General features: G+C 41.8%; 1 protein-coding gene across 1 annotated transcript; it reads left to right on the forward strand.

Annotated features, from left to right (window-relative positions):
- Positions 1–2,259: 2,259 nt before the first annotated feature.
- nkx1.2lb (NK1 transcription factor related 2-like,b) lies at positions 2,260–8,656 on the forward strand. Its single transcript, XM_079373028.1, has 3 exons — positions 2,260–2,650; positions 4,244–4,472; positions 7,922–8,656. Exons 1-3 carry the CDS (start codon positions 2,306–2,308, stop codon positions 8,644–8,646), a joined length of 1,299 nt encoding a protein of 432 aa, XP_079229154.1. The 5' UTR covers positions 2,260–2,305; the 3' UTR covers positions 8,647–8,656.
- The last annotated feature ends 4,674 nt before the right edge of the window (positions 8,657–13,330 follow it).

The raw sequence follows: 13,330 nt of genomic DNA on the forward strand, positions 1-13,330 counted from the left end.
AGTCTCCGGTTTACAGAGTTTACAGGTCGCTGAACCGAACGACCCGTCGTGTTTGAAATTAGGTTTTAGGTTTCCTGTCACTTTTATTTCTGTCATGTTAAAGTTGAACTGCAGATGAGCAGTGGCTGCACCGCTGAGCCACAGCCACCCAACAGATTGTTGTTAAGCAGCTGCGTTACAAAGATACTAGCATGGAATTAAAGTAAATTAATCCTTTCACTGTAGTTTAAGAAGAACTTATATATATATGCTAACACATGCTAGCCTGCTTCACATAGGCCAACATGATCAGAGGCACAGCTGGCATTAAAAGGGCAGAGCAGGACACGGCATCGAACCCCCTTCAGGCCACCAGGACTGACAAACTTAAAAGTGTGTTTCACGTTTTACAACGACAGCGTAGGAACCCCCCCTGAAGGAGAAGGTGTAAACACACCTGCTGCAAACACTCATTCATTCCTCTGTCAGGTCAACTCATCTCCAGAGGTACCGATAACTGTGTCCGTGTGTGTGTGTGTGTGTGTGTGTGTGTGTGTGTGTGTGTGGATACGCTGATGTTTTGCACATCTGTATTAATTGTTTTTTATTTATTCCTTGTATCATCTGCAGTCAGACACAGATGTTTCTCCTGCAGGGAGACAAATAAAGAAACCTTGACCTTGATCCTGTTCATTCATTCTTATAGCATGACCCCTGACAGTCCAGCCTTTACAATGAGGGAGGCCTATATAAAAAAAAAACCCCTTTGCCTGCATCACAATGATGGTGTTTGTTCTCTGAAAATGAAGGTTGGATTAATTAGCTCGCAGCCTGCGGGTCAAGCTCTGCTTTGATTGGCTGCAGGAGTCAGAGTCCAGACAGCAGCCTGGACAGAATGAAATGTTTGAGTTTAAAATGACTCAAGTCTGCTTTTGTCTGCAGGGCCCCAACCTACTCTATAGATTGGTATGAAGTTTGACGTGCTGATATTAGCTAACATCAAATGCACCCACATTCTTACATATGTTTTAAGACCAATGGGATTATTCTTGACATCCTATCATATTTTTTAACCATCAAAGTTCAGTGTTTAAAGTAGAATAACATTATATGGAAGGTTAATATAAAAAAGAGATTGTATTCATAGCTTTATACTGAAATCTAATTTAAATGTATTTAAAATAGAGGTATTGTTGAATTAAAGACTACGTGTGTGGGCTTAAAGAGACATCCGTTATATTGAGGAACATTCACTTCTCACTGAAATGATCCCATCATGAGAGGGCGCGCGCTTCCCGCTGTTACCTGACTTTCCGTCAACCTGCAAAAAGGTGACTTTTAACTACTAAACATGTGAGCATGTGAAGGTCTGTGAGCCTGCCTGATAGTGGACTATGAAATGAGAGGAGAATAAGGCGCGCTCTATGTCTCTGTTTCTGCTTGGAGAGCAAACCGACCCGGACCGCACCGCTCCGCGCGCGCATCAGGAGGTAATTGACTATTAGGGGAAGTGGGATTAATTTGTAGCCAATTACAACTGCAAGAGATGAATAGGAATGCATAAATAAGGAGGGAAAGGGCATACACACGCTGAACAACACACACACACACACACACACACACACACACACACACACTGAACAACACACACAGGGACAAATGTGAGCATGTGCGGATAAAAACCAAAAAAGGTGTTGAAAGCGGCACAAGATGAAGGAGGAGGAGAGAGAGAGAGAGAGAGAGAGAGAGAGAGAGAGAGAGAGAGAGAGAGAGAGAGAGAGAGAGAGAGAGAGAGAGAGAGAGAGAGAGAGAGAGAGAGAATGAATTCACTTAACTAATGACGGGAGAGGGAGAGCTGGTTTAAACTATCGGAGAGACAGACCCGCGTCAGTCCCGCCTTCTTTAAACTCCTGTCAGGCTCTCCTGAGCGCGCGCAGACCGGTGAGCAGACGGAGCGCGCGAGGCTGCAGGTCGGGACGCTGATGTGCGCGCGTGCCAACACGGGATAACGGCGCCGTATAGGAGACATACAGACGTTAGACCGACGGAGACGCGGTGGACGCGGAGGATGACGGGAAAAGATCCGGAAAGGAAACCACAAAAAGAAGTTGAAGTTTGATCCGGGACGGTGATCCGATCTCCTCCGGTCACATTTGAACGGATGGAAACTTTAGCAGCTCACACTGGATGTTGATGGGACTCACGACTGTTAAAAACATTCAACAACTCATTTAAAACGGTCTGAATTTAGTTTTCACAGCTCCCGTCTTTTTTTTTTAAAAACCCGGATTCTTAATTCAGCCTATGGGAAAGGGAGAGTAACGGGATGAACCGGGACAGAGCGGTACCGGGCCACGGAGCAGACGGGCTCCAGACTCTTATTAACCGGGACAGAGCCGCAGCAGGGCCCGTCGTTGCGGACGCGGTCCATCCCGTGATGAGCCGGGACAGGGTGGCTCCGGCTCCGGGAGTAGCAGGAGGAGGAGGAGGAGGAGGAGGAGAGGGGCTCCAGACGGTGGTGGGCCCCGACAGCCAGGACATCCTGGACGCAGGTGCAGCCGGAGAGAAGCGTCACTTCTCCAGCGCTTTGGCCGGGGGACGTGAGGCTCAGGCCGGGGAGAACCACTCGGAGCCTCCGCCGACGAACCCGGTTTTAGCAGCTCCACAGCAGGTAAGCTTGATACAACAAACTTTGTGTCTGTTTCACCAGAGTGAAGGTGGAAAAAAGAGCGAGGAAATACGACAAATAATAAATAAAATTAAATGTTTGCAGGACAGAATTGTGATCAAATGTAGCAAAAACGCAAGAAAGTAAAGTGTTTAAATATGGCCAACACCATTAGCTGAACACAACATATTAATAAATATAAAGAAAGGTCCATATTCAGGGTGTTTTTATGTGTTAGTTTATCTGTTTCTAATAACAATTTCATGTTTATTCGATTTTTTCCGGTGTTGACTTTTAGTTTGTGTCCATCAGTGCAGCTCGACATGGGGCCTTAATTAAGATGTAGTTGTAAAATTAGCAGCCAATTTGTTGCAGTAATTCTAAAGGAAATAATAAAAAATAAACTATTAAGATATCATCGAATAGAAGCTCAGAGGGAAATAAATTATCAGTCTATATTTTAATCGATAAAAAAAAATGAACATTTTACAATTTCAGAAATAACCCAATGATTGCATCGAAATGATTTTTTTTTTTTTTTATATGTGTAGGCCTTGCATTACTTTAATGAACTTTTTTTTCATGAAACAAAGGAGGCTTCTTACATTAGATGTGATGGTGTGACTCGATCTTAAATCAAAGATTATTGCTCTTAATCTCCGCTCTGATCCTGCAGCATTGTGTGATTATATTCTTATCATCGTCATGTTAATGGGCCCCTGGGTGCTGCCCGCGTGCTCCCTCGGATTATTTAAAGGGGGAATTAAAATATTATTAATGTGGGATTATTCATGTGGACATGCTGCAGACTGGCCTCATTAATATATGAACGATCCTAATCAGGATGTAGTGCAGCAGGTGAAGCCTCTGCTGCTCCCTTATCTGCTTCTAACGAACAGCCTCTGCACATACACATAAATCTTATAACAATAATAAAAGTAAAACACATTTAAAGTTCACATCTGTAGAATAAAGTGTCAGCAGGGTCTAAATTAAAATGTGCATTTACGGACATGATCATTAAATGCCTTAATGATATATCAATATGAGGCTTTATTTTTTTTTTTTTACATGACATTAAAATAAAAGTTGTCTTCCTTTCTGTGGGTTATTATTCCCCTTCTGACACGTGACCTCCTCTAAATATAAACGGGATTGATTGGTTGATAGCCTATTGACCGCTAAATATTGAATTCAGGGAATCTGGTTGATTTGTGTTCATGTTGTGGCTGTTTGCTTTCTAAACACACTTCACAGGCTGTGCCTGCCTTCACCTCATCATTTCCTACTTTTATTTAATGTAATCACAGGTATGGACGTAATTATTATTATGAATTAAATAATTCCAGCACTTTGATACATTAAATAAAACATTTTATATTTTTAAAATCAGCAGGCCTATAAGCTGTAATTTATGACTAAAATAGTATTGGAAGGTAATCAAAAATAAAAGCAAATGTTCAGAACTTAAAAAAGTGAAAAACATTTAATCACGCCTTGTAAATTCTGGAAATAAAATAAATTCATCCTAAAAATGAAGCGTCAAAACGTCCTACTGCGCGTGCCATGAATAATTCCGATGCGTGGTTTTTTCAGGGCCCCACCGGGCACCGGACCACCTCTTTCTCCGTGCTGGACATCCTGGACCCGAACAAGTTCACGAGCAACCGGCGGCCCCAGCAGCAGCACGCGAGCCAGCGGGGAGAGCGCGAGCCGAGCGCGTACGGAGCGGAGAACCGGAGAGGAGGAGGGGGCACCGGGGAGCGCGAGCCCTGCAGCCTGGAGCCCAGTAAAGGGTGCTACGGAGCGGACGACTACCCAAGCAGTAAGTCCGAGTTCAGCCCGAGTTCACTCTTAAAACTCTGTTTGTTTGTCTCCTTCCACTGCGCATGTCTGTTAAACATTCGACCTGCTCTGATTCACACTTTGGATTCACTAAATCTCCTCATGTGTTTGTTTGCTTGTTCTTCCGCTCCACATTCACTGAGCTGCTGGCGAATTTTAAAGTTTGTTTGATTTTATTCATCATTCTTTTCGGTTCTCCGTGATGATCATCTGAATGATCAGTGAGGTCATTCAGCTCTACAGTCACGTGTCTATTTAGACTAAACGGTGATATTTATAGAAATCTTAAACCACTAAATATTTTATTTCAGACCAAATTAAAGTTAGAATATAATCATGGAGAATCAGGCCTGTGAATAAAAGAAACGCCATTTGTTGGATGAACAGCGTTCCTGACGTCACACTGACGTTTTAATCAGGCTCATTTTTAATTATCAGATAATAAAGTTATAAAGCTGCCGTGTGCTTTCTTAAATTGACTCATTAGAAAACAATGCGTGATGCGTGTGTGTGTGTGTGTGTGTGTGTGTGTGTGTGTGTGTGTGTGTTTCGGTTTCTCTTCCTTTTCTAATCGGAAGATTTTATTTCTTTCTTTTCGTGTTCCGTCACCTGCTGATGAAACTCTGAATTGAAACGTGAAAAATAAATGTTTTTTTTTTGTTTAATTTAAACCATTTAAAACCACATTATTTGTTTATTAGCTGGCTGAAATTCAGTCTTCAACATTTAATGATTTAACCAGAGAAAACGATAAATAACAATGAAGATAAAATAAAGAGGAATGTTTCTGTAGCACTGAATATGATGAACACTTTATTGAATAACTTATTTTAAAGGTCTGATTATTAAAACCTTTTTAACTAAAGGTCTGTATTCAGTTTGAAATGTTGTCACACATTAAGTCATTAATGTTCATCACTGATCTATGGACTGATAACAGACAGAAACTTGACTATTTATTTTTTCCTCACGTGACCGTTTGTTCAAGATGACGTTAAAAAAAAATATATATAATTCCCACATTTTGATTTTATTATTTTGCTATCAGCCCCGAATTTAATTTCAACATTCTGTATTATTTTTGGCAATTTCAATAAATATTCAGGCAACTTTAAAAACAAACAATGTTCATTCTCAACACTTAAAAACATGCTTTCTTTGTGTGTTCATCAGATTTCTTTTTAAATTCAAGTTGAACCTTTTCATTGTTTTTTTCTATTCTGCAGGCCAATCAGAGCACAGAGTTTAAATTTGATAAACTCTTATTTTGAAAGATAATGAGCCGAGCTGCAGGTTTTGTCTTTTAAGATCAAAATGATCATTATATTATTATTATTATTATTATTATTATAGATTTGAATGTGCTTGTGTTGTATTTGGAGGAAGGTTTAAATGTAATTTTTATTAAAAAAAAAAAAAGATGGTTTGATTTCAGATATTTGAAACAAATTGGCCTCAGAAATGCTGAAATGAATTTAGTGTTAAATCTTTTATTGTCTGTTAAATTCTTTTATTTGTTAGTTGATTTAATCATTTGTTCGGCCTAATCTTAAAGGAGAAATTCCACTCAGACCATCAGTGTCGATGTGTGGTTCAGATACAACAGAATTACACTCTGTTTATTTTGTCTTTGGGGCCCTTCGGTGCAGTGATGCCCAAACTGTGGGCCTTTGAGAAAGACCTGAACAGGAAGTCTGAAAAGTCCTGAGCCAAAAACGCTACAGCAAATTATGATCCAATTCAATTAATTATAGTAATAAATTGATTATTACTATTGTTTTTATAAAACTGCAGTAGTGTAAAAATGCGAACAATTATTAAAATACTGAAGAAATAAAATCTCCTTGTGCTTAGGAAAAAATCTGGTGGATGATAAATAGTGACAAGAAACATATACACACACACACACGCATATATATATATATATATATATATATATATATATATATATATATATATATATATATATATATATATATATATATATATATATATTTTTTTTTTTTTTTTTTAGGCGCACTGTGGAACTGTGGTGCTGAAATATGAAAAGTTGGAGGAGTAAAAAAATAAATTCACTGCTATATTTTCTGAACACACAAACTTGAAAAATGCGTCCCTGAACAAAAAGCAAAAAGGAGAGTTATGGTTAATCTGCTGCGAGCGCCGTCACCATAACTTCTCATTTTATCTTCAAACAGTAACAAGAACCAAATGTTCCTCTGAGGACAGTTAGAGAACAGAGTTCTGAACACTTCCCCGACTTTCACATGTAGCGCCCCTTTAAAGTGGAATAAATACTATTATGAATATTTGACAAGATTCAGTCCAACTCAGCCTTTTATTATTATAATTATTATTTTTTGATCATTTCTGATTATTATTATCATTATTATAATAGATGCTTCAGTTTGGGGACCTCTGCTGATTGGTCCTGCAGAGTTCAGTTATTTCCTGGGTGAATGGAGCTCAGTGCTTAAATGGGGGTTTCTGCATCGTTAACAGTTTTTACTTCACAGATGAATCAGAAATGTGTGTTGTGTTGTCTGACATTCTCCAAGGGGAAACAACAGAGAAGACTTAGTGAGTGATTTAGAAATAATGTGCTGTAATTACACCACCAGCTGTGGAAACTCTAAAACTATTAGATTGAAGGCTGGTAGGAAAAAAAATCTGTGTAAAGTCAGGGTATAAAAATCTCTCTTTTTGCCACCAAATTTGAAGCTCACCCGAAAAACCTCCGGAAAAGTTACAGAATTGTTCTTAGAGGTCAAATACGAAATCCACTAACATGTGTCAACAAACCCCCCAATGATGAGAAAAGTCCATCCTCTCCGTCTCCTGCCTGCTCCACTTTTCATGTGTGCTCAAACAGGCTGTTTGGAGATGTTCCCTTCATGACATCACAAAGGGCAGTAGCCCCTCCCCCAGGTGGGTGACACTCCCACAGCTAGGTGTTTGTTCTGCCCTCTGAGTCTGCCTTCTCACCGTAAACAATAGGACATGGAGCCAGAAAGCAGCGAGTACACCCGAGCCCTTCCAGAGAGGGGGCGTGGTCAGACACAGCTCATTTACATATTTAAAGCTACAGACACAGAAACAGCCTGTTCTGAGCAGGGCTGAAATAGAGGGGTTTATAGACATGATCAAATACAGGATCAGAGTGGATTTACAACAACACACTTCACACACATGATGAAGAGGAGCGAGGACACTGATTTACACTGGCTGAAGAGGAGGAGATCATGTGACCTTTAAATCCAATGTTGTTGGGGCTTTAAGTGCATGTAATGTGTACTTATCAGCAGGTCCTATAAAAAATGGAGCACTGCAGAGTGCAAATATCAAAACATCTTAAAAAGCTATTAAAATCTGAGAGTTTGACATATTATACATTATTTTGACATTTTCCCTGTTTCATGTGTTTTCCAGAGGAAAGCTTTGTGTACAGAAGTCCAGATGAAGATGATTACCACAGATCTGGGAGCCCGGACTCAGAGGCTCCAGACGGGCCATACAGCAGTGAGGAGAGCAGCTCGGCTCTGCCCTCTAGTGAAGACAGAGATCTGAACCAGCACCAGGACCCCAACAGAGACACAGCAAGTCCCGGGGATGGATCCACAGGCCAGATCTCCAACGCCCAGAACGGGGGTCAAAATGCACAGGGCAAGCCCAAGAGGAAGCGCTCTGGCTCGGACTCCAAGTCGGGGAAGCCCCGCAGAGCCCGGACTGCCTTCACCTACGAGCAGCTGGTGGCGCTGGAGAACAAGTTTAAGTCGACGCGGTACCTGTCGGTGTGCGAGCGGCTCAACCTGGCGCTGTCGCTCTCTCTCACCGAGACACAGGTCAAGATCTGGTTCCAGAATCGCCGCACGAAGTGGAAGAAACAAAACCCTGGAGCAGACACCTCTGCCCCCACCGGCGCCGGAGGGGGAGGGACGGGAGGAGGCGGAGGCCTGGGCGGTCTCAGCCCGCTCAGCCCCTCCCCACCCATCAGCGGGCACCTGGCGATGCACGCAGGCTACGGCGGACACCATCACCCTCCCACCGGCAGCCTGGTCCAGCTGCCCTTCCTCACCGCCAGCCATGTCCTGTCACCGTTCATGTTGGGGACGCAGGGCTACGCCACCCCCGCCTTCTACAGCACACACCTGTAGAACCCCCCCCCCCCCCACACACACACACACACGTAGATGTGTAACGGCGTTTGAATGGACTGCAGCTCAGCAGACAGACTGCCAGCACTCGTCTCTTTTTACTACGAACATTTGAAGGCTTTAATTTGATGCATTATTTTGATAGAATGTGAAACTGTACATAAATCTACATTCTAGCTCTGAATGCTGTTTTAAACAACACTATAGACAAATAGTTGAATTCTTTGTTCAAAAAAAAAAAAAAAGGACTGTATGAATATTGGATGTTTATTTATGGCGTAAGGAATGGCTTGATCTATTGTCAGTACCGTGTAACTCCAGCTGTGATTGTTTTCTGTTCTGTTATTTATTGAACTTTTTTTCATAGAATCCATGGATGTACTCAATCAGCTCAACATGAAATCGTACTTTGATATTAAAAATTATGACAATTAAACACCAAAAAAAAAAAAAAAAAAGCCCTGTACACTCTTTTTATAGTTTCAGAGGACAAGATGGCGGTTTGAAGAGGAAGCCGCTATGAAAACTCACGATACGAGGAACGTTTGTATAATAGATTCATAGACTGAACTTTGCTCTCCAGTTTGTGGGTTGTGTAGATGATGTGGTTTCTCTTGGACCTTGGATCAGTTAACGACAAAATATGCAGAATTTTACACTAAAACATCAAAATTAACAAAAAGATTCAAAATGTGTGTTTGTCACATGCTCATACAGATGTGCACTGTTCTGCACGGCCATGCAGTAACAATAAACACTCAGTTTAGTAATGCACATGCTGTATAAACAGACAAATATAATGTGATGAGAGTCCAGGGGTGTCAAAGTGAAACGTGCAGGTTTATGTTTTTAGTTACGTTTACGAGACTTGGTGGCCGCCGTGGCGTCTTTTTTCGCCCTGTTGTCGTGACTACGGTTGACTCTGGATTTTTTTTTTTAATCAGAGGTTGGCGTGGAGGAGCAGAGAGAATCACTCCCATGATTCCCCGCTAGCCTTCATGTCGTGTTTTTGATCGAGCGCCCCCTGGTGTTGGAATTGACACACTGTGTGTTCGACCTCTGATGATGATCATCAAAATGTCAAACTGGAAATATCAGTGAAATATACTGACGTGTACATGGATCAGAATATTTCTAACATTATATACAGATGTGAGTCGGTGGTTCTGTTTTCTAATAGACTTCTGTGTTTACCCAAGCTGTGACCTTTTCTCAAAGCAGCTGAGCGTTGATGGTTTCGTTTCATCAAACACTCAATGATAAGATTCGTTGAATTTCTTAGTTTGGTCAAAAACTGGATGTCAATGTTCGAGTTAGTGTAAAATGGTCCAAAGCTATCTCCTGTGTGAAAGCAGGAGGGCCTCGGTCACAAGGAGTTCAAAGCGCCCACTTGAGTTAAAGTTGAACTGTTCTGTTCATCCCCGTTTTAAAACACTCATTTAGTGTGAAATTAACTAAACTAAACTGGGGCAAAATTTCAGATCATAAGGAAAACGTAAGTTGGAGTAATCCCAGGATAAGTCTGCGGGGGGCGCTAAACGACTTGTAGTGTAAATCAGGTCATAGTTCCCGGATATAAAACCAAGAGTTTTACACATGCAGTCCAGATAATATCCGGAGGATTTTAGAAGGATTGCTCCGGAGACTCTCCCGACCTCGCTGTTCACATCTGCTCCTCCCAGCTGCAGCTGGAACTACAGAGTCCGCTATATGAACGCTAGTCCGACGGAGCGACGACATCAGCTAAAGAGCGAAGAACAAACTGAAAACATAATGCAGCAGTTTATTGATTGTAGTGGTCTTGTGTTGACACTCTATGCAGTATAGAAACGTCACTCCTGCTCCTATTGGCTCGAGGTGAATTATTCAGAGAATAACGCTGCTGAGATCCCAACAACAATATACTCGGGGTCCAGCAGGAGAAGAGCAGCCCCTCCCCTGGCAGCCCTGCAGCGTTCTGCCGGAGAGCTGACCAATAAGAAGAAGAGCGTATGAAGGGGGGCGTTAAACAGCAGCTGCTACAACTCGAACGGGCAATTCCTGAAGTCAGTGTGAGCGCTGGCAGACGGAGAGTTACGCTACCATGAGAGCCATGGCTACCACAAAGACCTGCTTGTCTCAGGAATCAAACCCACAACCATCAGCCATTACCTGAATAAACAGTTCAACTGAGACACAAGATACCAGTGAACAAAGCTCGCAAATGAGGCAATGACAAAACACTGGAAAAATGTGTTTTCACTTTAAAACGAAAACGCAAATTAAATAAATAAATAAAATAGAGTAGTGAATCATAAACAGAGATAGACTATTGCTCTCTGGAATCAAACCCCCAACCATCAGACTATGAGTAGCAGTTTTACACACTGAGCAATAACACAACGTGAGGCAATGACTAAACACTGCACAAACTTTATTCAGAGCTTAAACTTCAGACACTTTGACTTTGGTTGAACCAAGATGGCGGCGGGGGGCACGAGAGCTCTTCTGCCCGGCCTGTGTGTTGTTAACAAGTATATGAAGGCCTATGAACACCGGGCACTTTTTAAAAGATCCCAGTGCAGTGATGCAGAGAGGCGAACCCATGACGTTGATCTGAAAAAACCTCTACACTAAAAAAAACACACCAGGACGATTTCCAAACAACAACAAAGACGCAGGCTGATAACGGCCACACGGAGCGCGCGCGCGCGCACACACACACACACACACAGCACGTTATTAAAGCGTTCTCCACATCCATGACGCACAGAACACACGCACAAAATAACTCTCCATCTCCACCACCTTACTATAATACTATAGTGTGACGTTAAACTGCATATATGAAAGTGCGCGGCGGCACCATGATCTTACTTTGAGCTGCAGACAGGCTGTCCTGGTTACAGGTGTCCACATGTCCAGGTGCGCTCTGAGGTCGGGGAGATGAAGTCTGTAATGAGGGGACGGATGTCCAGGGAGTTCATGATGTCTGTGGCATGCATTAGTGAAAGGTGTGTGAGTCTTTTCTGGGTCATGTTGGTGGGTACTTATGTCTTTTCCCGTGTTTGTACCTCGACAAACATTAAATGTGATGATCTTCCCACACGATCAGTAAAAACGTAACTCTGACCAAAACAATCATCCACGTGTCACCAGGAGGCACCCAGCTGATCCAAACAGGAAACGAATCATTAACCAAGCAATTAGAAAAAAAACCAGGAAGTGCAAAGTCTTTCAAGCTGTCAATCACTCGAGAATCATGGGACACCAAATCAAAACCCCAAAGGTCTACACGAAGTTTAACAATTCAACATCTCCTAATAAACTCAAACTTAGATTGTCTCTGCCTGTCTGAGACTCTCCATCTGCAGCCTGAGAGCTACCTGGACATCACATCTTCAGAAGAGACAGAGGGACACCAGAGGGAGGCGGAGTCATGGTTTATGTGAAAGATCATATTCAATGTAAATGAATTAACTTGGTCTAATAGTGAGAGCTGGAATGGATTGACTTGAACATCACTTTGTCGTAATTTAATGACCACTCTGCAAATAATACATTTTATGAAAAGTTTCAAAGCAATTAAAAAAAAAAAGAAGTGATAATAATAATGGGTGATTTTAATGTTAACTGAGAAGATAAGGCTACTAGAAAGATCCTCAAACAAATGACTGATGGTTCAGATGATCAAAGGTCTAAATAGAAAAACCCAATTTGACCCAGAAGCAGCTGAGACACCATAAAGATCTGTTCGGTCTCTAAAGCTTCCTGACATGCTCTTTCCAAAGACACGGAGCAAAAGAGGATCAGAAACTGCTGTGATGGTCGAACAGATGAATAAACATCACGCCTTTTTTTTTTTCATTTATCAGTCCAACTCGAATGCAGAGACAATTTGTTATTTTAAAGATATATTCAGTTATTCCAGGAGATAAAGGCTCATGAGTGTGGACAAGCAGCAGTCCTGAGACAGGAAGTGAAACGTGGCGAGACAGGAAGCGTACAGAAACCTTTTTTATTCCCGCTGCAAAACGCGTTTTAATAAACAATATGTTTGATCATCCTGTGATTATGTTTTTGGACATATCGATGGACGTTTTTGTGATTTTATGACTTTACCTGAGTCTCCTCTGTTTGTTTGTGTTTATGACATTTTTTGTCACTATGTGATATGTGTAGTGTTTGTTTAGTTCTGCTTCCAGTAGTTTTAACAGACATGATTTTCATTTACCAAACATGGATTTAATTCCTTCACAAAACACAAACAAATACAAACATCAAAGTTAACGAACAGATAAAAACATGAAAAAGTGATTTATGTTGTCTGGCACGAATGCGGTGCATGACAACACCTGAGCTGCCCCGTCGTGTTCAAACGTTGCTGAGAATATCTCTCCCATCATTTCTGTCTCTTCATCAGTCTGAACGTTGAAATCAATAAGTTAAAGTCGTGTGATAGTGAGACGCTGTGAGCCGGTCTCAGGTCGTTGGAGGTCAGTTTAAGGCGTAGTTGAACTGGTTGGAGAACTTTTCGTGTTTTCGTCCGTCAGCTTTGCTCATCACCTGAGCCACTCTGCGCATGCTGCTCCTGAGAGAGCGAGAGCGAGAGAGAGAGAGAGAGAGAGAGAGAGAGAGAGAGAGAGAGAGAGGAGGGAGAGAGAGAGAGAGAGAGAGAGAGAGAGGAGGGAGAGAGAGAGAGAGA

The sequence above is a fragment of the Symphodus melops genome (assembly GCF_947650265.1).
Source record: "Symphodus melops genome assembly, contig: scaffold_455, whole genome shotgun sequence".
Taxonomy (NCBI): Eukaryota; Metazoa; Chordata; class Actinopteri; order Labriformes; family Labridae; genus Symphodus; species Symphodus melops.

Bases quoted from the DNA above. Each gene is read 5' to 3' on its own strand.
- nkx1.2lb (XM_079373028.1), top strand. From the start codon at position 2,306: ATGAACCGGGACAGAGCGGTACCGGGCCACGGAGCAGACGGGCTCCAG. The intron at 2,651-4,243 runs GTAAGCTTGATA...TGGTTTTTTCAG, and splicing joins TTTTAGCAGCTCCACAGCAG to GGCCCCACCGGGCACCGGAC. The intron at 4,473-7,921 runs GTAAGTCCGAGT...TGTGTTTTCCAG, and splicing joins AGCGGACGACTACCCAAGCA to AGGAAAGCTTTGTGTACAGA.